Raw genomic sequence first — 25766 nt, forward strand, 5'->3', positions numbered from 1 at the left:
CGGTGTCCACACCCTTCCATCCAGAACCTTCTGCCTTGGACATTGAATGATTGGACCAGGGGTCAGGGTTCAACCCTCAGTTTATTCCCACTGGAGATCCGAGATGTTTGTTACGTGTTATTCCCTCCTCTCAAAAATTTAGATTGGTCATTGTATTCTGGTTATAAGGCCCTGCCGGGCATGCCTTTTTGTCCGCGCACGACGCACTTTCAATAAAACACCTTCCTTTTCCCTGTCGGCGCGGTCCTGTCTTTCTCCTGTGGGTCGCAGCCCGGCTCCTCTCCAAACGGCTCCGTGGATTCTCGCTCTCCTGAAGGCATTCCGCCTTAAGCACTCTCCCCAGGAAGTCTCCTAGCGGGAGGGTGCCCTTCCCCCCTCAGTACTGCCGGCGGTGCTGGCCGCAGCTAGCCGGGAATCCAGAGACTCAGAGGCCAGCCGCCGCCGCTGCACTCCTCTTTGTCTTCCTTCCGGGTTAGAACAAAACAAATTTGAAGAGGAATAGTCCCTGAAAATTTGTTCCTCTACAACTCCAAGGTGATCCATACCAATTCTGTCTAAGAGACAGCAAGAGACAATAAACTCTTCCTGAAGCTCTTCTGTGGTCATGGCTGAGGGAGCTTTTCCTGCAGCCCTGGAAAGGGCTCCAGGGGCCCTTGGCTGAGGATGGGGATCAAGGCTCAGGGAAAAGAACCAAAGGGCTGAAGGGAAAGGCTGAGAGGGCAGAGCTGCCACAGCGTGGCACAGAAAGAGCCTCATCGTTTTTTTTTTTTTTCTTTTTTTTTTTCTTTTTTTTTTCTTTTTTTTTTTTTCTGTGAGGGAATGAAACCAAAGAAATTGGTCTCAGCATGCCTTCTGGGATGGCAGAGATCCCCACACATCAAACCCTAAGGGAATCTTTACCTTTACTAATTAGACAAATCTTGCATATATCCTTCACTTACAAACTGTTTGAAAATTGAGGCAAAGGCTTAGGGATGCCAGATGAGAGTAATGGCCTCATTCTAGTGACTGCATCTCTGTGCACTTTGCAAACTTGCAGAATTATTCCAGACAACTTAAAGAATGAAACAGATTTTGTCTCTCCTATCTGCTCCCACGAAATCCCTGATGTTTCATTTTGTTCAGTGTCTTTTCTTTATGGTAAGGACAAGAGTGCGCCTAGTCAAGAGCACATTGCTATGGCATTTTTCCAACAGGCAAAAATATTCCTGTCTTCTGCTCACAGATTCTAAAGAAGAAAGAAAATCAGAAAAAGAAAATCAGAGGTTTTCAGAGGTCTTGGGAGGAAAAACAAATTTGTGAGAGTACAAACTCCGTCTTATCACTTGATCGTACATGGGTTTTGCCAGTCCATCTGCTTGGAGAAAGATTCACTTTGGGAAGTAGTTTTCAAAAGTATTCCTTGGAATTGAGGGGCACAATGTCACAATGCATCCCTCTGTGATGTCACAGCCCACTGCTCTCTGACACCAGCCTCCAACCCCTGTGACAGCACAAAAGGCATTGAAACTCCTTGGAACCCCAAGATAAGCAGGGAGAGAAGGTGAGGTCACAATCCAGCAATGCCTCATGTCACCATCCAGAGATTGCTGACATCAGAGTCCTCTACCCTGTTGTCAGAGATGAGGTAATATTTTGCTGAACCCAAAAGGTTATTAGGTAAAACAATGAAAGTTGGTTCTGTGTGTTGTTATTTCTGGTTTGGATTTGCTCCAGTTAATTTGTTGGGTGTTGCTGTGAGCTGGGAAAGCAGCCAGGTTAAAGACCTGACCAAAAAGGAAGTAGGATCAGAGGAATGCGGACAGAAAAGTAGGCGGTGAGGAGAGAATAGAAATTCTCAAGTACCCAGGCAATGGGAAAGGGGACAGGGATTGCCCCTGGCCAGGAAAGGGGATAAAATATAGTGCTTGTTTTGGAGGGTGTGTGTGTTTGGCTCTTGGGGGAAAGAGGGCATACCTGCAGCTCAGGTGAATTGTTACTAATAAACAGATTTCTTTTGCCTCCACTACTTTGTGTGTCCATTTATTTGTATCTAAAAGTTCATTTCTAACACTGTGATGACACAGCAGGCCTTCCATCTGTGCAGGCTCATGTTGTCAGAGATAAAGGAAATCCTGTTTCCTAGTTTCAATTTCTACATCTCCATGATGCTCTCCCTCAGCCACCTGCATCACATCTCCCTGGCCCTGTCTCTAATGCCTGCTCCTGACACCTTGCCATGGTTTCCTGGGAACAGTCCTGGTCTCTACTCACAGGGCCTCTGGTCTCTCTCCCTGGGAGCGGCCATCACATCCAGGCCTTCCAGGCCAGGCCCTGTACAAGGTTTTGTCCCTTTTGGTTTAAAGGTCAGAGTTTGTCCTCTCTGCAGCCCTGCTGGATCGAGGGTGATGGGCACAAGGACACTTTGCAGCTGTGTTTAGGGCTGTGGGACTGTTCAGCCTTGCTTGCTCAGTAGAATGGATCCTGTCCAGGGGGCTCCAAACCCAGGAAGGAATTCTCTCTGCCTTTTGTTTTGGCAGCAGTTCTTTCATCTGCACAATGACAAGGCCAGGCCTCCATGCTGGCAGCACCCCTGAGGTGACAAGGACAGCATGTAGGCCCCTGAACAAAGGAAATCTGCAAATACACAAAGGGTGCCCCAGGGGTGCAGCTCGACTTTTCTCCTCCTGCCTGTGCTGAGTTGTCCTCCCCACCTGAATCCTGAAGCCTGGGAAGGGCACTGAGCCAGCAAGGTGCAGTCTGACACTTCACTGCTGACTAAACAAGGGCCCCTTCCCATTGTTCAAGCTGCAGAACTGTGGGAAGAAGGGAAAATGTGTCTGAATCAGGGCAGCCAGGCTGCCAGCAGGGTCTTGTGGGCCTCGCTGTGTTGTTGTGGGACACCTCATGGGAACTGACCAAGTGAGGGACAGCTGGAAGCTCGGCTGGAGGAGAAGGTGGGGATTTTTCAAAGATTGGGATGCTGCAGTTAAATGTCCCAGTTCAAGGCTGCTGCTGATCTCAAACTGGGAGGGGCTGTTGACTCTCTTAAGTGACAAGACGCCATGCAGAGAGATGCAGAGAGATTGGAGCCTTGGATTTCCTGTGGGAAAAGGTGCTGCCCCCATGGCCCTGGGCCCAAGGCTGTGCCCCACAGGACATGGGTGCCACCCGTGGTGGGGCACGAGGGGAAGGCTGAGGAAGCAGAGCCCAGAGACTCTGTGGGGGAAATAACAACAATTTCTTTCTTGTCTCTGAAATAAGGGGCTGAAGGAGCCTTGCTGGTGCTACTGGCAGGGGGGGCTCTGGCAGGGGTGGGGAGATTCCTCAGGGTCTGGGGCCTTTCTCTCTCTGCCATGGTCAGGGACACTTTCCACTAGACCACATTCCTCAGACCCTCATCCAGCCTGACCCTGAACACTGCCAATGATGGGACATCCACAACATTCACAGGCATCCTGTTCCTGGCTTTCACTCCAGCAGAGGGGCAGAATTCCCTCCCTTGACTTGTTGGACATCCCTGTTTAGGCACAGGTACAGAGGGGTGTCAGGGCTGCAAGCACACAGTGCCAGCTCATATCCAGTATTTCCTTTCTCAAGGATGGCCCAGTCCTTCTGCACAGGGCTGTTCTCAATCCATCCATCACCCCTGCTGTTTTGCCAAGTTCTGGAATATACCTTTCTAAAGAGGAGGCATTTCGCACACTGGGAAAAAACTTGTAGGTCTAAGGAAAGGAGGCTGAGCCAAGTGGTGGCATTGAAATACAGGTGGGGTAGAAATTCCTCCTTGAGGAGAGGAATGGTTTGCAGGTTTGGATGCAGAATGTAACATTTGGGAAGGAGGAAAGGGCACAGAAATTGAGGCTTTCAGCAGCTGCGAGGTGGCAGTGTTAGAACACACAGCAGTTGGGGGAATCCGTCTCTCTCATTCAGGTTCTTGCTGTGTGGGAAGGTGCTGCGAGCTGTGGTGGCTGCACTCAGCCTTGGCTGGGAGGATGATCTGTGGAAACTCCCCCATGGATCACCTGATGGAGAGACCCCTAAAAAGTTCTGTGCCAGGATTGAGATGAAATGGGACTTCTGAGTTTTCAGTCTTCAGGTTGTTGATTTTTTCTCTTATCAACAGTTCAGCACACTCTGCACACAAGACTTAGTGTACAAAGAGAGACGCACCAAAAAGTCACAAGACACACAGGTTCAGGGTCTTTTAAAATTATTTTGTCCAATTAACTCTTAAAACATATTTTATTTCTACCTTTCTATCAATAATTATTTGTCTGTTCATGCAACATCTGCATTGCAGCTCTTTCTAACCAATCACTCTGTGCTTGCAACAGTGCAGAAAATGGAGTAGATGAAGAACAAGAAGGAGATCAGACAATGCCCAAAAACACTCCATCTTGTGTTCTATCTACCTCCACACTAAAAACCCAAAACTCTTAAGTTTTTTACCCTGTGATAAACTACGCAACTATCTATTTCACACACTCATAGATCCCAATTCATCCCAAAGTCTTGGAAGCTTTCTCCATGGACAAAGGTTAAAAGCAGTGTTCTCCTGGGGATCAGGACTCCTGAGGACAGGCAGAGAAATATTCCCTGTGCCCTGGGTTCTGACAATGATCTGCACCAGGGGAGAGCAGAAAGCTGCCATGGTAAGCAGAACATGCTCAGAGCATTGCAGTTCAAAGAATGATACTGCCCCTGAAGTGCAAAAAGCTTGAAATAATATCATTCTATGCAGCACTGTGGTACAAGTTTTATCTTCTGGAACTTTTTGTATTCTTTTTGTATTCTGTAGTTGAATTATCTGGTTTTATAGAGTACATGGGGGTTTTTTTAAGGTTTTTGGGAGAAAGGTGAAGTTTTTTGTTTTGGTTTGTTTTTTTGTTTGTTTGTTTGTTTTTTGTTTGGGTTGTTTTGGGGTTTTTTTGTTGTTTTTTTTTTTTTTTTTTGCATTTGCATTTGCATTTGCATTTTATGTCCAGTATTTATATAGTTTTTAAAAAATTGCTCTTTTGTAAATACTTAGATAAAAAATACCCAAGCACTTTAAGCCTCTGGGATATTGTGATTAATATTCTTAGAAAGGAAACCTTGTTGAACGAGTGTGAAAACACAGAGAGTGGGAAAATAGCATAACAGTTTTTTAGAACAGGGCATACAATGAGGACTGCAGAACTGAGTAATTCCTCCAAAGGCAATTTCTTCAAGAACTGCCAAGATACTTCCTTAAATCAAGGGAGATGTGACCTGCAGCCATACAAAGTACAGCCAAAGAAAATTAAAATCCTTTGGAAGAGAGGGAATTTTGCCAATGACATCAATCTGTCCGGAACACTGAATCAGTATGGGGACATTTCCCTTGGCAGCAGCTACACTTCCAGCAGGGAAGAGGAAATGTCAGAGCCTCCCCAGGAGGATCAGAAGGAAAAGCAGCTGAGCATGCCAGGCTGTGGTGAGGCTGTTCACTTCTTTCAGGCATCCCAGTTGCCCTGGGGGAACTCCCTCATGTCACGTTATTGAACCACCACAGCAGGTCCAGGGCCTGCAAGGCTTCCTTGGAGGCCACAAGCCTGAGCTAGGAAAGGCCAGGACATGATGACTGAGCCTTAGCAGCCCCTCTCTTCTGCCTTTCGGACCCTGCTTATCTCTCTGTAAGCCCATAGGTCACTTTCCCTTGACCCTTACTATTGGACAATTTCCAAAACCCCTGTAAGGTATATAAACCCCAACTTCTGCCTGGTCTAGTAGAAGAGCTGTCACTGAGAACCTTCATAGAAGACACCAATAAAGAATTCTTTGGAACATCACACAGCGCTTCCCCTCTCTCTCCCAGTGTCTGCTGTGGCACCAGCAGGCTAAAGAGCTGAAATCACAAAGAGCTGATAATCACTAAGAGCTGATATCACTTGAGCTTGCTTAGGTTGCCTGCGGCTGGCAGCTGCTTGGGAACTCAGACGCTGTGCTGAGCACCACTGAGCTATCCTGGCCAAGGCAGCCCACCGGGCACAGCCCGGCTGGAAGCCGCCTCAATAGTCCTCACATGATTCTTTGGGGTCTGTCTTCAACATCCGATGTCCTTTTTAGGTGGCTGTTCCTCACCCCCACTTTGCACTAAGCACAGTATCATTTTTTGCACAGCAACTTCTGCTTTGTCAGCCTTGCAGAAATGAGCTGGCATCCTGCTTGTGTTTTTCATGACTTCTATGTGCCAAAGAAGTTACATCCTTCATCCACTTCTTCAAGGCTGTGCTGCTCTGTCCTATGGTCCTTATCATGTGCCCCCTTTTCTTGAGACAAAGTTCATTATGGGAACTAGTTTCTTAATAGCTATAATTTCATCTTACAGGATAAGGCACTACAACAGCTACAGACCGATGTTTTAACCAAGTCCAGCTGGGTAACCATGAAGTAAGCTTGGCCCAGATTTCTTCAAATCCCAAGGAAATGTTGTCTTGAGCTAAGAGGCTTTGGCTCTTTTGATTCTGGAATAATGTATCCACGATTTTATCCTATCCATTTCAATGCAGCAATATTGTCTACAGAAGTTGAGAAGGCCCTGCTTTGGCTGTAGCAGAACAGCTTCCCCAGCCTTTCAAGTACACCCAAGCTCTTGGGTGGAACTTGTGCACTGGTATGTCCAGTCCTGTTGGTCTGGAGATCGCCACTGCTTGCTGTAAGTCCTGTAAAGTTTTGCTAAGAGAAATGAGGTAATTATTCAAATCAACCTCTCCTTATATGTGTGTGTTTCCTGAAATGTGTGGTACTTGGTAGGGTCAACCATACAGCAGCTTACAGGGCCAGATTTTGCTGGTGCCCCATGTCTGAATCCTAATTCAAAGCAGAGCCACGGGTAAGGCTTGGAACCATGTCAAGGAGGTTTCCTGACGTATTTTACCCAAGTTCAATTGGATTGTATAATTCATTCTCTCTCCTTTGTCGCTAGCATGGGGCCTATAAGGAGCACAAAGATCCCAAGCTATTCCCAAGGCTTTCCTAATCTCTTGTACCTCTTCTGCAAGAAAGTGGGAACCTCTATCTGATGACATTCCCAAAGGTACCCCAAATCTAGGTATTATTTGATTCAACAGTATTTTAGCCACTTCCCTAGACTGGTTGGTAAGACAAGGGAAGTCTTCTGGCCACCCGGAAAAGGTATCCACCAGATGTAGGAGGGATTGATACCCCCATTTTCTGGGAAATTGAGTGAAATCCATCAGGCACTATTCCCTTGGAACACCTTCAGATTTTATGGCTCTTAGCACTACATTGTGAGCTGTGCTACAGTTGTCTCTTTTACAAACTATACACTTTTGGAGTCTTGATTGTACAATCTGAGCCATTTCACACCCAGTTACAGATTTTTGCAAATGTTTCCAAAGTTTTTTAGTACTCCAATGAGTGGCTTTGTGTTTGCAATCCATTTTTTCACACAGGAGTGATTCTGGGACTATTCTTTGCCCAGTTGGGATAACTGTCTAACCCTGTGGATCAAATCACAATTCTACAGTTGCAGTTAATTGACAGTCCCTAGCATTATACTCTGTTTTTTCTAGTTGGAGAGGTATCTCTGGCAAGGGTATTAAAGATAAAGCTTTGTTTTCTAACATGTCTTTTTCTGCAGCCTCGTTGGCTAAATGTTTCCCCAATTCCAGTTTGGTCTTAGCCACTTGGTGTGCTCTGCAATGCCTGATGGCAACTTCCTCTGGTTTCTGGATACTTTCAAGTGTGCCCAATATTTCTTTTCCATTTTTGATTGATGTGCCTTGAGAGGTCAAAAGGTCCCTTTCTTTCCAGAAATCCCATGTGCACGTAGCACTCCAAAGGTATATTATGAATCAGTTCAAATGTTAACTCATTTTCCTCTACTCAATTCCAAAGCTCGGGTGACTGAAATTAGTTTTACCTTCTGGGCTGGAACATCAGAGGGGAGTGCCCCCGATTGGATTACCTCGGGCTGTGGAGTCACTGTGTATCCAGATGTTTGGATAGGAAGATTGAGGGCATGGTCCTGTGAGAGAGCAGATGCTCCTGCTGCCCGCTCTGCCTTTGGCATCTGATATGCTGCAGGTGTGGCAGCTGCAGCAGGATTTCCTGTGGGAAGAGGCAGCACTGCTGCCACGGCCCTCGACTGCAGGGGCCCTTGGCTGTGCCCCCAGCACAGGAGTGTCACCCACGGGGGGCACAAGGGGAAGGGGAAGGGCATTAGGAGGGAGAGAAACCAGTGTCTAGGGAGTGTGTGAGGGAAATACCAATTGATTTCCTTTTCCTTGAGTAAAGAGTTGCAAGAGCCCTGCTAGAGCTGCTGGTGGCTTGGCCTCTTGCAGGGCTGGGGAGAGCCCTGGGGCCAGGGCCCCTCCTCTTTTTGGGACACCAGGTCTAGCTGGGCAAGTGGCCCCTGTTCCAGCCAGGAGCAGAGGTGCTGTGCCTTCTGCCCTGGGCACAGGGACCTGCCACTGTCACCAGCTCTTTCCACAGCTCGTCCTGATGCTGGGCCTGCCCTGAAGGGATGGGCACAGGAGGGGAGTGGCTGTGAAACCCAGGGCGGGGCTTTCACATTGCCTGCTCTCAGTGAGTGTCTGGAAATGACAGTTTTCCATCTTCTGCCAACCAAGGCTGCCGGTGTTTCTGTGTTTGTATTAATGAGAAGAGTAAAGTGTGGGCTTGTGGTTTCATGGAGAGCAAAGCAGTGTCTGAATTCAATTGATTTCAATTTTTTCTTTCTTGGTATTTTGTCTGTGAAAAGTCTGAAAATCAAGGACATCTTTCTGGAATCCGCTGTCTGTGACCTCAATACTGGCCGAGTGACCTTCAGAACCTTGACCTGACTAAGCGAGTGCATGAACTCTTTTAGCTCTTTTTAGTGGGAGAAAATAAACCAAACCCAAATCTGTTTGTTGAATCTTTGGAAAATCTGGCTTATCCAAGAAAGTATAATTTGGAATGTACAGATCTTCTGTTCATCATTCATTCAGGCGCCTGTGAAGCCAGACCAGCAATGCTCTCTTCAAAGATTTAACACAGCTCATTGACATCAAGTCACTTGAAATTTTGGCCTCAACTTTTAATGATATTTTGAATATGAGAATTTTCATTTCAGGGAGGAAGAGAATGCATTTGCACAGATCCATTACAGGTTGTTTTTTTTTCAACACACAGATTCTCTCATTTCCTCTTCTGTAGCCTTAAGCATTAAAGTCAACCATCTGCTTTGGAAATGCAGCTCAAATGTAACTCTTTCTGCTATTTTGCTTAACTTTTTTTTTAGGGGCTGAAAATATTCAGTTGTAATTTGCTTTACTTTCTTTGTATTCTTTGCCACTGTGGGATTGGAAAAAGTTCACAGGAGTTTCTCCCATCTTGGATTTTAAAATAATTTAAAATGTTATTATAAAGACGGTTTGGCAATATTTAATTTTTGCTGCTTGTGTAACTTTATTAAACCTGTAGTTTAAAACAAGTGTTACCTAGCAGGCTTTCAGTTCAATGACAGCAGTTGCTTTTCAGCAGGCTGATTTTCCTGTAGGACTAGCCAAGGAAAGTACCTTAGGAAACTGAGTTTTCCACATTGTTGCAGTGTAGGAATGGTATTCCCCAGTTGAGTGCTCACACTGATACCCCTCAGAGCACGTGCCCCTCACTGACTTCCCCACCACTTTCCCTGTGGCAGGATGGAGAGAAGAGCACAAATAGGTAAAGATCACGGGTTGAGATAAGAACAATTTACTAGAAAGAGCAGTGAAAAAAGAACACAAACGGTAATAACAACACTAAAAGGAGAGCATACAAGAGGCGAACGAGTCACACGTGATCGTTCTCCACACAGAACTTGGCACAGCCCGTGACTTGCAGCACACAGGTGGAGGAAGAACAAACCCTTCCATTTGCCCCTGCCACGTGGCAGGTGGTATCCAGTTACCCCAAGGTCCTGGCCGTGCTCCTCCGAGCTGCTGCAAAGATCACCCTCCTGGCCGGATCCAGGACACAGGATCCTTCCTGCGGGTCCTGGCTCTTGCTCTGGGTGACAGACCCCCATGGCATCTGCCCCGGCAAAAGGGACTTGAGGACAACCTCTCACTTACTGACATCAGCCCCTCTGCCCCGCCCCAGCTCCCTTTTTGCCTCCAGAAAACTTTGAACAGAAGTGGCACTTAAGTGCAGTTCTGCACATGCTGAAGTGGCAGGAAGGTGACCCACATGTTGCTCTAGGCACATGTGCAGCAAGGACAAAGGAAGTGTTTGAGGGGCTGGCTCTCAAGGCATTCACTCATGCAATAGGAGCCCTGTTTCTGAGAGGCACAGCCAAGAGTGGAGCAGTCAAGCGTGGAGAACGGGGGATCTCCTGAGCCAGGGAAACCCTGGGGGAGCAGAGAGACGCAGATACCGGGCAGACCCCAAGTGACACCTGCTGCTGGCGCACAGGCACCGCGGGGACACGCACACTTTGGGGTGAGCTTGCTGTGCTTTACTGCAGTATGCAGCACACAGGCATTCTGTTTCTCAGAAATCATTAAATATGTATAAATTGCTTGAGTCTGCACAGTTAGTTTCTGAGGGTCTACTGGGGATCTTTAGAGACCCTGGGTGTTCACTGAGCTTTTGGCCTTTTGTTGACCTTTCATTGTGGTCTTCCATATAGTAGTCATTTTCATCTTGGTTGTCTGAGCAGCAGAATGTGTTCTTGAAGAAACTGTGTTGTTCTGGCTTGGCTTGGGACATAGAGGGTTTCAGAGCTTTCAGTGTTCCACTACCCACTCCTCCCTCATAAGCTATTTGCAACAATCCCTCACAGAGATCCTTTCAAGATTTGTCTTGGAAGTCTCACTTCTAAAACTAATTTTCTTTTCTAGGATAAGAATGTTTGTTATTACAAATATTTGCAAACCATCTCATGAAAGCTGAAATACAATGAATTATCACACAGAAAAAAATGCAAACAGTCACAATTCCAGCACGGGTTAGAAATACTTCTGTAAGCCTTTAAAGGTCTGGTAGCCATGAGGAAAGCCAGTCCCACCTAGAGTGGGGACTTCTAGTCTTCTCCCATTCTTACACTCCTTTTTCTGACTGATGATATGCCAGATTGCTGGATATCAAATCAACCAGCATTCTTGTAACAAATCCAGCAATTTGTAACCTTTACTCAGGGCTCAAGGCAGTAGCTGTCTTTAGCACCACGTGTTTTGTTCCAGGAGTACCACCTGTTACTTTCAGTTTCTGTTCAGGGATAACCAGTGACCTCCTTTTTGTGCTGAACCAGACATAACCATGTTGGGCACATAAACTATCACTTTTCTTTCCCATTTATTTTCAAGTATATTCTATCAATCAGGACCATGGTGGTTCCTGCTCTGAGGTGCACTGACCATGCCTTGAGTACATTTTTTAGTTATTTTTTGAGAAATACGCCCAAAATACCACAGGGTTTCTTCCTTCGTTCCCATTCTTTGAGCTAAATATGGGGCTACTGTGCAGGGCAAAGGCACTCATGGATGAACAGTGCAAAGGGTTCCATCAAATCTGGTAACTCCAGAGCAGGGGTTGTCATCAATAACCTTTAAAAGGTATGGAAAGGCTGTTGGACATTCGAGTCCAGTGTAACAACCTCCATGGATTCCTTTCATGGTTCATACAAAGACTTTTCCAACAGTCCCTAACTGGGGCTCCATAATCAACACAAACCAGTCATTCCCAAAAAGGCACGCAGTTCTTTTACAGATCTGGGCTCTGGTGTTTGACAAATTGATTCCTCCCTTTGTGTCCCCAGACTACACTGTCCTTGTGAGTGTGGCAGCCAGGAGATGAGACATGGGTAGATATAGACATGGACTTCAAAACTAACACAAGATATCATTGAAAATGAACTTTGGATGGTAATATTCAACACATTTTAACCTACATGCTTTATTATTTCTCCCTGTAATGCCTGGACAACTTATGGCTAGCACTTATTTTTGGTGCCAGCTGACTGAAATCTGGACTAATCTTGGGTATGGGGGAAATGACAATAAAACCATCATAAATTGAATATAAAATGTTTTTCTACATGTGTCAATAACTTCAATGGCCACTTGCAGTCAGCACAAATGTCAGCCTAGAATTTTGCTCGGGGCCAGCACTGGCCTTTCCATGTCAGCTCCTCCTGCAGAGGCTGTGGGGGCCTGGGCATGCTGCTGGCTTGTTTCCTTTTAGGGGACTGGGATGAGGAAAGGTCGGGGGATTTTGTCAAAGAGATGATGTTTGAGTGACCGTGTACGTGCTGGAAGCCTCACAGACTGAAGGGCCCAGGACAGGAGTGCCCAGTGCTGGGAGGGCTGCACCTTGCTGCCCTGGTGAGAGGTGTTAAGCTGCTCCTTCGCCTCCGAGAGAGCCAAGTGCAGCACGTTAGAGCAGAAACCCTTCACTAGGCCTGGTTTGCACAGCTGCAGCACCTGGGGTTGGTGGAGTGCCCCTTTCTGCACTTGGAAATGAGCTGAGTCAGTCATGGGCCAGGCAGGGCATTCCCCACCTGTGCCCATTGTGAATTCCCTCTGCCCCAACTGTGACGCGTCCCGCTCCTCAGTGACATCCCGCCCAGCCTGGAACATGGAACTCCCCGTTTCCAAGGACACGTGGCCATTGTCACCGGCACACGGCAGGACCGCTCAGACCCTTCGGCGGCTGCAGCCAGAGCGGAGGTGTCAGAGCGACAGCGAGTGTTGTTCCAGCTTTGGTGGTTCCAGCACTCGTTGTTCAAGAGGCCGATCCACACACTGAGTGGAGGTAATTATTTACAGCTCTGGGCAGAAAGGGGGGGCTCAGGGGCAAATTCACAAAGCCAGCACCACAAGAACCAGAGTGTCTTAGTATTTATACAATTGAGCAAAGAAAGGAATTAGTGTTCATTGACTGCAAGTCTCCTAGTTCTTTTCATAATTAGTATTATGTCTGCTGTTGGGTAATTTCCTCTCACTTCTCATGGTCAATAGTCTGCATGCTCAGTCTCCCCCTTATTCACAGTGAGGTTTCTGGAGTGGGTGGCCATGGTCTGCTCCTGCTGGAATGGCCTTTTACCCTGTCACAGCTGATTCAGCACAGTTGCTGTGTTGGCTTCATCAGTTTGTTCCTTTTCTCGGGGGTTCTGCCAAATGTCCTTGTGCCCATAAATCCTGCATTCTTTGTGTCCACCATCAGAGGTGCATCGTTCTTCCCAAGCCTTGCTAACCTCCCCTGTGTCGAGGTCACTGAAGGCTGTCAAGCCCTGCACCTCACCAAGGCAATTGAGCCAACAAGTAACCTGCCTTTCAAAGGCCGGGCCATCCCTTTGAGCTTGGTGGCTGCTTCTTGTTTCATGGGGGTGATCTCCCTTCTTCTTGATGAGCCTTGAAAGCCACCAAGGCCAAACATCCAGGAACATATTTTGCTAAGAAGGATTTTGCATTTTGCAGCCTTTGCAGCAGGATCAGTGTCTGTGGCAGCGGGAGCAGCCGAGGCAGAGCGGGATGGCGGAGCTGCGGGCCTGGGCAGGATCCAGTGTGTTCCGCAGGGCCCCAGCGCGCGCTGCGTCCCGCAGGGCCCCCAGCAGCACTGCCGTGCCAGTCAGGGTGACCCAGAGGCCCCAGGACCAAGAGGTGAGGGGCAGCTGTGGGGCTCTGCGGGCTGGCAGGGGTGGGGGCTTGGCCATGGTGTTGGTGTCAGGTGCTGCTGAGCCCGCGGGACCTGTTGGGCAGGGCTGGGGCCCCACTGCTGCTCCAGGGCCCCTTGGAGGCAGCTGCCCAGGTGGGAGCCACTCACAGGGATGACACACAGGAGGTGCCAGTGGAAGTGGGAGGATCTCTGATGGATGTGGCACTCAGGGATGACACTGAGGAGGTGCCAGTGAAAGTCACATGTTCTCCATGCTGGACACTTGGGAAATTCATGCCTGGGCATGGCTCTTGACCACAATGCATGGATTTCTCATTGTTCCACGTTGTACTGCACTCACCAAACATGTCAGGGTAAAGGAAATTCTCTAACAGTATTTTCTAGTATTAGGAGGATGTATTAGTATATTCCCAGCTGTGATGCCTAGTGGAGAACTCCAGCCACATGCACATCATTTTCAATGCTTTTCCACTTATTGATACAGTTTTAGCAAACATAGAAATTAACTTTCATTGGCTCTTAATTTCAGTTCCACTAAATAATATTCTATCTTCTATTTGGTTTGATGTCTCCTTTCCCATGCTAATTAGTCCACATTTTCCAGTCCATTTATCATACCTTCTTAGATTTTATCTCAGCCAATTGTGCCTTCAGAATGAAGCAGTTGGATGGCAGCAGTTGTTTTTGTTAAAAAATGTACTTAGGCTGAAAAACATTTTAGAGATTTTTAAACTCCACTGGAATGTGACACAATTTGTGCTAAATTATTAGATCAGCCAAGTAACCCCAATTTTGGTATATCTGTCTTACCAAGGAGAAACTGTTTCCACTTCACATCTATTCAAAATTGCATCTAGAGCTGAGGAAAAGAGAAAGGGTTTTCATGCCTCTTGAGAGTCGAAATTCACCTTACGCAGATGAAATTCTTCTTGGAGCTGACTCCAGGATGTACTTCCATAGTGCCAAATAAATTCCAGTGTTGGGTCATGCCCTGAATTCTTAATCTTTTTGTGAACCACTATCACCTGGATTGTTAGCTGAGCACTGCCCAGTTCAATTGTACTCAGGCACTTGATTTAAAGGGAAGCCTGTGCCTATAAATTCCAGCAATTGGGAAAGGATGACTTGCTACTTGAAGGCTTGGCTGCATTAGAGGCTAAGTGAGGGTCGCTCTCTCAGGGCACTTTTGTAGCCGGCTGCTTTCAGAGGGAGAACTGTGTCAAAGCAGCCCTTTTGAGTGATGGGACAGCAAACCTTTGCAAGTGCAGCTCTTGTTTAAAATGAAGGGCCTAGTTAATCAGCAGTAATGGAGAGTAGGCTGAAGATTTTACAGAAAATTTCTTCTTCCTTTTAGCCAAAAGCCAGCGAGGTGTCACACAATGGAAGTGTGCAGGATGTCAGATTGTATAACCCACTTGGAGGTATGGTTGCCTTTCATATTTTGTTCAATGTCTGTAAGATTTTCACCTTGGCAATTCATTTTTGCAGCATATTTTTGGGAGAGGGAATCTCTTGTGTTCAGAGCTCTCAGCTGGAGGTGGTTTGGCCTCAGGTCAGCCTTGCAGTGTCTTGTCAGTGCATTCAGGCACTGGTTTGTTTTCCCCTGAGAAACCTGCCAGTCCTTCCTTGTTCCCATACTGCTTGATGGGCTGGAATTTGGAGCATGGATGTCATGGTTTGGACCCACTCCGTGTACCTAATTTCACTGCCTTGGTAGCAAATGTGTTGGTTTTGCAGTACCTAGGCACTGCCATTATCCATTAAATTTAATTAGAAATTGTACCTAGGCACTGCCATTATCCATTAAATTTAATTGGAAATTGAAAGAAAATGACCTTGAGGAAGTCGCACAGAGAATTTCATAAGGTCAATATGGGAAACTCTGCTTGATTTAGTTTTTTGTATTGGTCATTAATAAGTCAGTGTTGCCACAATACTGTGTTGGGTTCTTTTCAAGGAAATTGGAAGGAAGGCATTGATGTCCTCTTCCCAGTGGATTCCATCACTTCCCGCAAAGCACAATGTGCTTAGGGGCTGCCATTTGTTGATAATCTGTTCTGAGTGCTGTTTCCCAAGGAGCCTGGCTCCAGGCAGACACCAGGTGCACATTCCCCTTGCAGGCACTCTGTGGTGCTGCCTGCAGCAGTGAGCTGAGCCAGGTTCAGCCAGCTGCCCTGAGAAAAACAGGCTCTCACCTGGCTGTGGCTGCGGTCACCTGCCTGCAGGGACATCCCTGCCCCTGCACGTGCAGCTCTTGCTCTGCCTTAGCCTAGTGCAGAGCATTTTGAGGCAGCACCATGGTGGCTTTTTGGAGAGACAACACTAAACTTCTGAATTTCTCATTCGGGACATTCTGTTTCACATGTGAATGAAGATTTGTGTGATTCTTGGTGGTGGTCTACGTAAATCCTAAGGGAATATTTAACATTTAGTAGCTGGGGTCTGAGGACTGGCAGTAGTGAGACAATTGTGGAACTTGGGGCCACTTCTGCTTTGGGCTGGCACAGAGAATCTCAGGTGAGACAGCTCTGGTTGCTGGTAGGGTACAGGTTGCCTTTTGTAACATGCTCCATGCAGTATCAGTTTGGGACTGGTCTGTGTCACCGAATCAGAGAATATGTGACTTGGAAGGGATCCACAAGGACATGCAAGTGCAGCTCTGTCCCCAGAATCCCACCAGGTGCCTGTGGACCTTGTCCAAATGCTTCATGAGCTCTGCTGGACTTGGTGCCATGAGCCCACTAAGGGAGCCTGTCCCAGTGCATGACCACCCTGTGGTGAAGAACTCTTACCTAATTTTCATCTTGATGCTTGGTTATGGTTTCAGGTAATTTTCATTAGAAGTCATTCAGGGGTATCATTTTGGGAGGTGTTTTGCTTGAATGCTGTGGGAAGTTTCTGTACCTACATCGGATTGAACTTCTCAAAACACTAGCAGTGTCCCCACTCAATAACTGGCATGTTTACCTTGTTCTAAGTAATTGAAATGTGTGATGTTTGTGTCATTAGGTTTGCAGGCAAATATCAGAGAGGCATGGTCCAAGGAACAGGAAGTGGAGAAAGGCATTAAAAGTTTGACGTACATTGAAAGATTGAAGGAGCGTGTAAAGAAAGGTCAGTCTGTGTGTGTGTGATGGAAGACACAAAGCTCCCGGATGTCTCACCAGGACTCAGAGAGTCTCCATCAGACACCAAGCACGAGTTCCTGGTTTCAAAGCAGTGCCTGGTGTGTCATATCCCCTCCCTCGACCTGCTGGCCACGCTTCCCCTGGTGCAGCCCAGCACACAGTTGCCTTTCTGGGCTGCCGGCACACGGTGTCAGCTCATGCCTGGCCTCTCATCCACCAGCACCTCCAAGTCCTCCCCACCTTCATCCCCAAGCGTGTCTCAGTGCCAGGGCATGTCCCAACCCCAAAGATGCAGCACTTGGCACTTGGCCTTGTTGAATCCCATGAGGTTCCCAGGGCCCTACTTGCCAAGGTTCTCCTTGTCCCTCTGGATGGCATCCCATGCCTCTGGTGCTGGCAAACTTGCCAAGCTTGCATTTAATCCAACTGTCCATGTCATTCTTGACATAGCTCACTGCTTGAGCTTACAAACTGGGAAAATCATACAAAAGCACCATGCATAAAAGTAATTTTTCATTAATACCATGACTCCAATATCATTCGTTTACCAGGTATTTTTAAGGATTGTTTATTCCCAATGCTTTACTGTTTGGATTCTTACTGATCTATCAATGCTGAACAAACAGAGTTTCAGCAGTCTCGGTACATCCTTTTGAATCAACTTCCTTGCCTTCTCCCAACCCCCCATTTGACAACTCTTTTTCTGTTTTTCCTTTACTGAAGTGAAAATACCAGAGCTCAGGAGAGCCCCATGCAGCTCTCCAGATCTTGTGCCTGAGAGGAAGAGAACGATGCCCATGAACCCTGCCAAATTCTTCCGGAGAAATTTCAGGACTGTTTCCCAACAACCCATCAGAGACAGGGTGATTCATTTACTGGCTCTCAAGAATTACAAGAAGCCAGAGCTACTTTCCCACTTAGAAAGAGAGGGAGTTGTGGAAAAGGACAAGGAATCTCTTGGAAAGATCCTTCAGGAGGTGAGATCCTGGAGTTGCTGCCAGCAATGCTAACTCTCAGCTGTCTTACTTCAGGGTTTCAATTAGAAACTAATGAGAGGCTTAGGAAATACTCCTGGTTTAGATTTTTCCATCAGCTTTACCCAGTTCCCCCCAATGGCAAGCCCATGTGAGGAAAGAAAGAAACCTTCCAAACTTGGGAGGCATTGTTGTTTTTCTAGAATGGCTGGCAATGATAAATTCTTTGTAACATGCTTGCTTCTCATGCCTTTTTGTAATCCTCTCTCTTTTCCTTGGACTCTTTAACTGCTTCATGGAGGAACTTCAGAGGGTGAAAGTCTCAACTGGATGAAACACTTAGTTGAGGTCCTTAAAATCCTGGGACAAGTTTCAGAGGAGAGAATTTTGGTAGCTGCCTAGGGCAGTATTTCACTTGAAGGGAGTTGGTGGCCACTCGATGGTACTTGACTGCTGCTGGGATCTGTGGGGATTGCTTTCCAGGGGAGGGTGTTTCAGGCAAATACTCCATGATAGAGATGGTTCCCAACTTTGAGCACAGGGGTTCTTTGTTGTCATGTGTATCAAGTCTTCAAATTCCTTGGCACCTATTATTATTCAGTAACTTTTCCAGGTGTTTGTTTAGTTCCACTGGTATTTCTTGATCATTCCTACAATTCACATTGATGGAAGGATTCAGTGGCTGTTTCCTTCCTTTTCCCATATTCCCCGTCCATGTAGGCTGTTACTGAATTATGCTATCATTAAATAGCATATCATGCAGCAATATTTCCTTTTTAGCTATGAAAGAAGGGATTATAGGATTTCAAATCTCAGCTCCTTAGAAGGTAAGAGGTGGAAAAATCTTCTCCTTTCCCTTTTCTTCTTGTCAATGTTTAAGGAGATTTTGAAGGAGTAGTTTCATGTTTGCAGTGTGAACTGCCTCAAGGTACTGGTTTACATTCTGAAAGGGCTGTGTGAACAGCACTTCATCCTGAAAACTATTATTCACATTTTTCTTAACTTCGCAGCAGGTGGCATTGTTTTTGGGTATAGAGGAAAAACCGGTAGGGTGAACTTGCTGAGCTCTTACACTCACAGCCTTCCTTCTCTTCCAACTCAGCCTTAGTTGTGCTTTTAAGAAGTAAATTCCTGATTCTGGGTATCTTGGTTACTTTTTAGCTGTTGAAGTGTAGCTCTAGGTTAGTTATCTCCTACAAGTGTTCCACAGGAATCTGTAGCTTCCTCTGAGCAAGCTTGAGAAAGAAAAGCAGTTCTGTTTGCAGAGACAAATGCCAGCATCCTGTGGAGCTTCACGGGATGGTGAAAGCATGCCCCGTTAGAGGCCCAGGCTGTGCTCTGCCATGGCAATGCAGCTGGGTGAAACAAGAGGGTAGCCAGTGTGTTCCTGAGGGTGGAAAAATATGGATTTGCCCATGGAGATGATGTTCTTCAGGTCTTACTCAAAAGAAAAGGGAACAGAAAAGAAAAGCCTGGCCTCTGCTTGTATTTCAAATGGTGAAGGTTGAGAGCTGTGGCATAGGGGACTTTGACTCTCAAAGCTGTGTTAAAGACCAAAAAACCTGGATCCTGGTGCTGGGAGAGGTTTTCATAGCATCCATTTCCTCCATGCTTCCAGCACTTTGACATTTACTTACCTCCAAATTTCTAGAGCCCAAATGGACCACACCTCTTTAATATTGTTGCCTCTCACATGTCAGCTCCTTTGTTCTTCACATTGAACAAAAGTCCAGGAAAACTGGTGCATGATTTCTTTTCAGCCATGCTTTAGCTTTGCAGTACCAGTTTTACGTTTGTAGTCTGCCTTTAGGTGAAATGAACATTTATGTTTTAAATGTCTATCCTTAGGTAGCCAACCTGGATGCAAACGAGAATTCTTTCAGCTTGAAGGAACATTTCTTTAAAGACATCCAGGAAGATTGGCCTGGCTACACTGAAAGAGATAGACAGACATTGGAGGTGACCCTTTCTCAGTAAGTTCAGTCAGGATAACAACCACTTCAAAAAACCCTCTGGGAAATGAAGGTCTGTTTTCCCTGTGAGAAAAGAACGATGACTGTTGATAGTTTTGCTTTGTAACCTGAAATGTTGGGCCATCCTTACAGAAAACCAACTCCATCTCAGAATGCCACCAGCACCAGCCAGTCACCATCTCTGGGACTTTCTGAAGGAGATACTCTACCCAGAACTGCTCAGGTATTTTGTGAATTTTTTAAACATTCTCTACCATGAATGATGTCTTATCCCACTTGCTCTTGGTGTCCAAGCTGTGATATGAAGCAGTAATGATCAGTTTATATTGTATGAACCTGAGGCGTGTACTTCCAATGGGATTCCTGTATACTTTTCCAGATGGTTACAATGTCAAAGCCTGCAACAAGCTTGCACACATGACTTATTTCTCATGGTGCATAGGAAACTCTGCTAAGGACAAGATGTGGACATGTTTTTGGTACCTGGCTGTGTCTGTGCAGGGTTCTTGAAGATATGGCAGTTATAGTACTTAAAACATGCACAGACATGCCAGTGCTACTGTTTGAAGAGAAATCTTAGGGAAGTCTAGAATAAGGACAAATTCCCGTAGTGAGGCATTTGTAGGAAACTTGTTTTTCTGTCCTAAGCAGCATTTAGGCTCCCATTTTGACTCAGACTATCCCATGTGTGAGAAGAGGACTCTCAATAATCAGGGAATACCTCAGACTTGTCAGGCTTAAAATCGGAGCATGGTCTGTTTTCTTACAAACACAAGAGGGCAAGGCAAACCTTTTGGAAAGAATCTTGGAAAACACTGCATGAAAGGTATATTTCCTAAACCTTAAAGAATTCTCTTTAAATAGAAGAGGAAGGGCACAGCTCTGTTTTTCCCTACTCTTTTCCCAGCCAGAGCAGGAAATGTTGCAGGGCCCAGCATCCTCTTATGTCCTGCCTCCTTGCCCACAGGATTTCTGTCAGCAGGCGGGCATGGAGCTGTGTCTGGCACTCCTGCTCTGAGCTGCTGATGTGCACGGACAGGAGCAGTGTTTGCTCGGTAGGGAAGAGGCTGTGATCCAGGGTTTCCTCTGGAGAACAGCAGGAATGAGACCTGCAGCCAGACTGGGTCTCTGTTGTTATCATCTCTGTTCTGGACACGCTGCGATCGGCACTGCACCGGCGGCTCCTTGGGGCTGCTTTAGGGAATTGTGTGGGTGTGTGACAGCAAGAGCTGAGTGTTTTCCTGGTGTGTCTAAGGCGAAACAGGGAGCAAGATAAAACCAACCTGAGCTCCCCATTTTGGGGAAGCCTTTGATAGAGGTGCTGAAGGGAGTGTCTTTGTCCCAAAGCCGTTGAGCTACAGACTAGGAGAAAGACTTGCTGAATACTGGGGTGAGAAAGTAGGGATGAAATAGAGAACATATTTAGCTGCAGCACTCCTTGTTTGAAAGGCTGTTTTAGGTAAGAAAGGTGTGTTTTCAACCATTGCCAGTTCAGAAATGCTGTTTGTTCAGAATGGAAGCAAAACTAATCGGGATCATCTTTGCAGAAACGGCCTCTGGCTTCTGACTTTCTCAGTCCTGTGATGAGCAAGAAGCAGAGGATTGACAAAGAGCCCAGTGATGTCCAGCCAACAGCTGGTGGCCACTCTCCTTCTTTCTTGGACCTGCCTTCCACATCCTGTTCAACTTTGAACCCGTCTCCAATTGTCAGATTGATTTCCACTTCCACCCCGGAAGAACAAGAGAAGAATAAGTTTCAGATACATTCTGGATTCCCAGTGTCTGCCAGGGTGCAGGGGAAGACTCCCAAGTCCAAGGGTGAGTAAACAGAATGAGACAGGGTAAAAAAATCCCATCCTTTGTATTTTTATGAAATGCTTGCCATGATCAAAGCCAAAGAGAAGAGCAGGGAGCTCAGGACCCAGGCAGAAAAGGAGTCACACAATCCAAGTGCAAAGGGTATTAAAGTGATGGACCCCTTTCAGATATGCTTCCATTTAATTTTCTTACTGGATATCTATATGGTTTTTTGCTCATATCCAGCCTCTCATCCACCAGCACCTCCAAGTCCTCCCCACCTTCATCCCCAAGTGTGCCTCAGTGCCAGGGCATGTCCCAACCCCAAAGATGCAGCACTTGGCACTTGGCCTTGTTGAATCCCATGAGGTTCCCAGGGCCCCAGTTCCCAAACTTGTCCTGGTCCCTCTGGATGGCATCCCATGCCTCTGGTGCTGGCAAACTTGCTGAGAGTGCACATATTCCCACTGTCCATGCCATTCTTGATATAGCCAATGCTTGAGCTTACAAACTGGGGAAATCATATAAAAGCACCATGCATAAAAAGAATTTTTCATAAATACCACCCCCCAATAGCATTCCTTTACCAGGTATTTTTAAGGACTGTTTCTTCCTAATGCTTTACTGCTTGGATTCTTTTAGATTTGTAAATGCCCAACCAATAGAGGTTCAACATTCTTGGTGCATCCTTTGGAATCAACTATCTTGCCTTCTGCAAACCTGCAATTTGAACTCTTTGTTTCTGGTTTTCCCTCACTTCAGGAGAAGAAGCAGAGGTCAGAGGATCCCAACAGAACAATCCAGGTCCTGTGCCTGAGAAGAAGAGGATGGTGCCTGTGAGACTTGCAGACATCGACTGGAGCGGCTGCGCTGCTGTTTACGGTCGACCCTACAGGGACAGGGTGATTCATCTGCTTGCTCTGAGGGATTACAAAGAGCCAGAGTTACTTGCTCGGCTGCAGAGAGATGGAGTCAGGCCAAAGGACAAGGATTCCCTTGGAAAGATCCTTCAGCAGGTGAGATCATGGAGCTTGTGCCAGCAATTCTTCCATCATGCTGTTCTGCTGTTCATAATTTTACTACTTCCTCACCTGTTCAAATTAGAGACTTTTCCAATACTCCTTCAAGATAAGTTCCACTGGTATTTCTTTCTGATAGGCTTTCATCAGAGGCACACCCATGGAAAGATGCAGTAGCTCCTTCTTTCCTTTTAAAATATTCCCCATGCACCTGAATGGTGCTGTTGCTGAATTATGCAAGCATTATTATATTAAATAGGATTATTTTCCTCTTTAGCTAAGAAAAAGAGTTTTGGAGCCTAGGCAAAGGACTCAAATTCAACGTGTGTACAGTTTTAGTTGATCGCAGGGTGACTTTTAGGAACTCATTCCCTGAACCTGCAAAGTTTGTTGCTGTGCTTGCCCAGGCAGTGGCAGGGCTTTTTCACCCTGCAGACATTCACAACATAATGAGAGCCATGTTCTGCCTTCCCAGCTGAAGTAGCTCCTTTAGATTTCTGTAGTTTGCATATAGGTGTAATGAAGATTTGTTTTCCTAAACGTTTGCCTGTAGGTAGCCAACCTGAATGCAAAGGAGAATTCCTTCAGTCTGAAGGAAGATCTATTTCAAACCCTTCAGACTGATTGGCCTGGCTACAGTAAAATCGAAAGAAAGAGTTTGAAGTTAATACTTTCTAGGTAAGTTCAGTCTCTTGGGGAAGGAAAAGAGCCTTTTCAGAAAAAAAGCCCTGGGAAATGAAGCCTAGATTCTTACAATATGCTGCACCAGCAGAGGCCCACCAGGGTCATGGAATCCAACTCCTGGCCCTGCACAGACACCACGAGAATCACACCCTGTGCCCAAGAGAGTTGTCCAAACTGTTCTTGAGCCCTCGCTGCAGTGACCACTGGCCTGGGGAGCCTGGTGCAGTGCTCAAACACCCTCTGGGCCATGAATGTTTTCCTGATGTCCTGCCTAAAGCTCCCTCAACTCTGCTTCATGTTTTTCCCTTGAGTCCTGACACTGAAGGGCTGTTTTCCCTGCAAGGAAAGAACTATGACAGTTGATATTTAGGCTTTGTAACATGAACTCTTGGACCATCCATACAGAAAATCAGCTCCATCTCAGAACCCCACCAGCAGCAGCCAAGCAACATCTCCAAGGCCTTCTGAGACAGATGCTCCAGCAAGACCTGCTCAGGTATTTTGTGCATTTTTAATATTCTGCATTGTATAGTAAATTTTAGCAGACTTGCTGGTGATGTAGAAGCTGTGATGGGAATGTGCAGGACCAGGCCTAGGCATGTTTTGCCACACACTGCTGTGACCTCAAGGTTGTGATAAGAAGAGAGGATCCAGCAGGGGTGGAGCAGCATTGTCCTGATCCAACTTTCTGCTCTGCCTGGAGACTTGAGCTCAGTCCCCACCCTCAACTCATTCCCTGGAGAAGGGCTCAAAGGGCTGGCTCTGCCTGTGTGACAGAACTGCATGAAAAATCTCCTGTGCATAAGAGGCTGCACCAGGTGGGGCAGATGGGGCCCTCTTGCTCTCTTCTCCCTCTGTCTCTCTGTCACTCTCATTGTTGACCCCAGCTCTGCACTATCCACATGGCTGGACAAAACACAGCACCTACAGAATGGTGCTATTCCCTCACTCCCTCCTCTGCCTTAATTTCTCTCCTCCCTCCCTCTGCCTGGGCACAGCACGGCTGTCCTGTTCTACTCCATCCCTGGCCCTGAGGTTTGCTGTGCCTGTGGGGAGCTTGTGGCCATGTGTTGTGGCTCGTGAGGCAGCACCTTGGAGAAGCTCCTTGGGAGGAGCTGAGAGATGACTGAAGGGCCCTGAGCAACAGCAAGGGCTCATTGGTAACCACTTGTGAAACTCTCTTGTACAAATTTAAAGACTTGTTAGCCAACAGCTTATGAGTCTGCGGAGTGGGTGAGCCTGCTGGATTTAAGACAGCTGTACCTAAATGCACAAGAGTTTCTGGACATGTGACTGGTGTCTGTGTTCATCCTGATGAGAATTCACAACCAACCATAACATCCTGTACTCATGGGTTGTAATAGTGAAGCATTAATCTTGTTTTTAATGCATAAAAGTCTAAAACAGCCAAGTTCCTCTGTAATAAATTATGTGGGTGTTTGATAGCAAAAGCTGAGTCTTTTCCTGGTGTGTGCAAGCAGTAATTGGGACCTAGTCAAGACTTACCTGGCATCCCCATTTTGGGGAGGCTTTGCTGGAGCTGCTGAAGGGAGCCTCTACTTCCCAAAGCCTTTTAGCAGTAGACTTGGAGAAGGACTTGCTAAGTGCTAAGATGAGAAAGTAGGAATGCAGCAGAGCAGATATTTACCTGCAGGTCTTCCAGGTCTGACAGTTATTTTTAATTTCAAATGGTGCATTTTAAAACTTTGCCAATTCACAGATGCTGCTTTTTAGAATGGAGAGCAAAACCTGATTGTGATCATAGAAGAATGAATTATTTTGTTTTTGTTGCAGAAACGGCCTCGGGCTTCTGGCTTTATCAGTCCTGTCAGGAGCAAGAAGCAGAGAACTGAGCAGTAGCCCAGTTACATCCAGGCAGCAGCTGGTGGCCGCTCTTCTTCCTGGGTGCTGGCTTTAACATCCTATTCTACAGGAATGTCAGAGCCATCCCCATGGAATGGGATGTCAAAGCCAACACCCTGCCTCCAAGTCTGGGCTCCATTCCCCTGCACCCTTTAGGTTAAAAAAAAGACAAATGTTGGAGTTCTAGAATGCCAGCATGGATGTGTAGAGGACTACCATGTCCAAAAAGATGTGAAGAGAGCTGGGGAGGCTGAAGCAGTAGTGTCCCTTGGATTTCAATGAAGGTATTAATGTGCTGCTTTTCCTAACTTCAGTGTGGATAATGATGGAGTAAAATTTGATTATTAAGAGAAGCCTCTGTTCGAATTTTGGTGCAAGGAAGACCATATTTCAGAATTAATACTACAGATATTATTTAAAAGTAACTGTGAACTAGGGAGCTAGAAAGGTAAAGGAGGAGATGGGCCAGGTGGGGGGAAGTGCAGAGATGAACACCGAGGTGGGTTAGGCCCGGACGGGCCCTCCCTTCCTGCAGTGCAGCTGCACAGGCTCAGCTGCAGCAGTGCTGCTGCATCCCCTCATGGCATTTGCAGGAGGGGAGGGAGAAGTGTGTGTGTGGTATAAAGCCCTGGAAATTGCTCGCAGCTTGTGTCGGGGCAGTGATGTTGGCAGGGGCAGCCAGGCCTCCTGCAGCTCTGGGGCTCTGGGGCAGCTGCGGCC

At 46.6% G+C, this 25766-nt stretch overlaps 1 protein-coding gene and 1 long non-coding RNA gene across 2 annotated transcripts; one reads left to right on the forward strand and one right to left on the reverse strand.

The window, feature by feature from the left end:
- Positions 1 to 1110: 1110 nt before the first annotated feature.
- LOC135291903 (uncharacterized) lies at positions 1111 to 1554 on the reverse strand. The gene is made up of 2 exons (XR_010354554.1): positions 1336 to 1554; positions 1111 to 1228 (listed from the first exon to the last, which is right to left on the reverse strand). It is a non-coding gene; the product is annotated as an uncharacterized LOC135291903 (long non-coding RNA).
- Positions 1555 to 13575: 12021 nt separating this feature from the next.
- Positions 13576 to 25538, forward strand: LOC135291909 (RNA polymerase II elongation factor ELL2-like). Its single transcript, XM_064406149.1, has 11 exons — positions 13576 to 13592; positions 14963 to 15029; positions 16618 to 16722; positions 17460 to 17713; positions 19559 to 19683; positions 19816 to 19906; positions 21231 to 21501; positions 22243 to 22496; positions 23053 to 23177; positions 23589 to 23679; positions 24978 to 25538. Exons 4-11 carry the CDS (start codon positions 17528 to 17530, stop codon positions 25041 to 25043), a joined length of 1209 nt encoding a protein of 402 aa, XP_064262219.1. The 5' UTR covers positions 13576 to 13592; positions 14963 to 15029; positions 16618 to 16722; positions 17460 to 17527; the 3' UTR covers positions 25044 to 25538.
- The last annotated feature ends 228 nt before the right edge of the window (positions 25539 to 25766 follow it).

This window comes from Passer domesticus, unplaced genomic scaffold (assembly GCF_036417665.1).
Source record: "Passer domesticus isolate bPasDom1 unplaced genomic scaffold, bPasDom1.hap1 HAP1_SCAFFOLD_142, whole genome shotgun sequence".
Lineage (NCBI taxonomy): Eukaryota > Metazoa > Chordata > Aves > Passeriformes > Passeridae > Passer > Passer domesticus.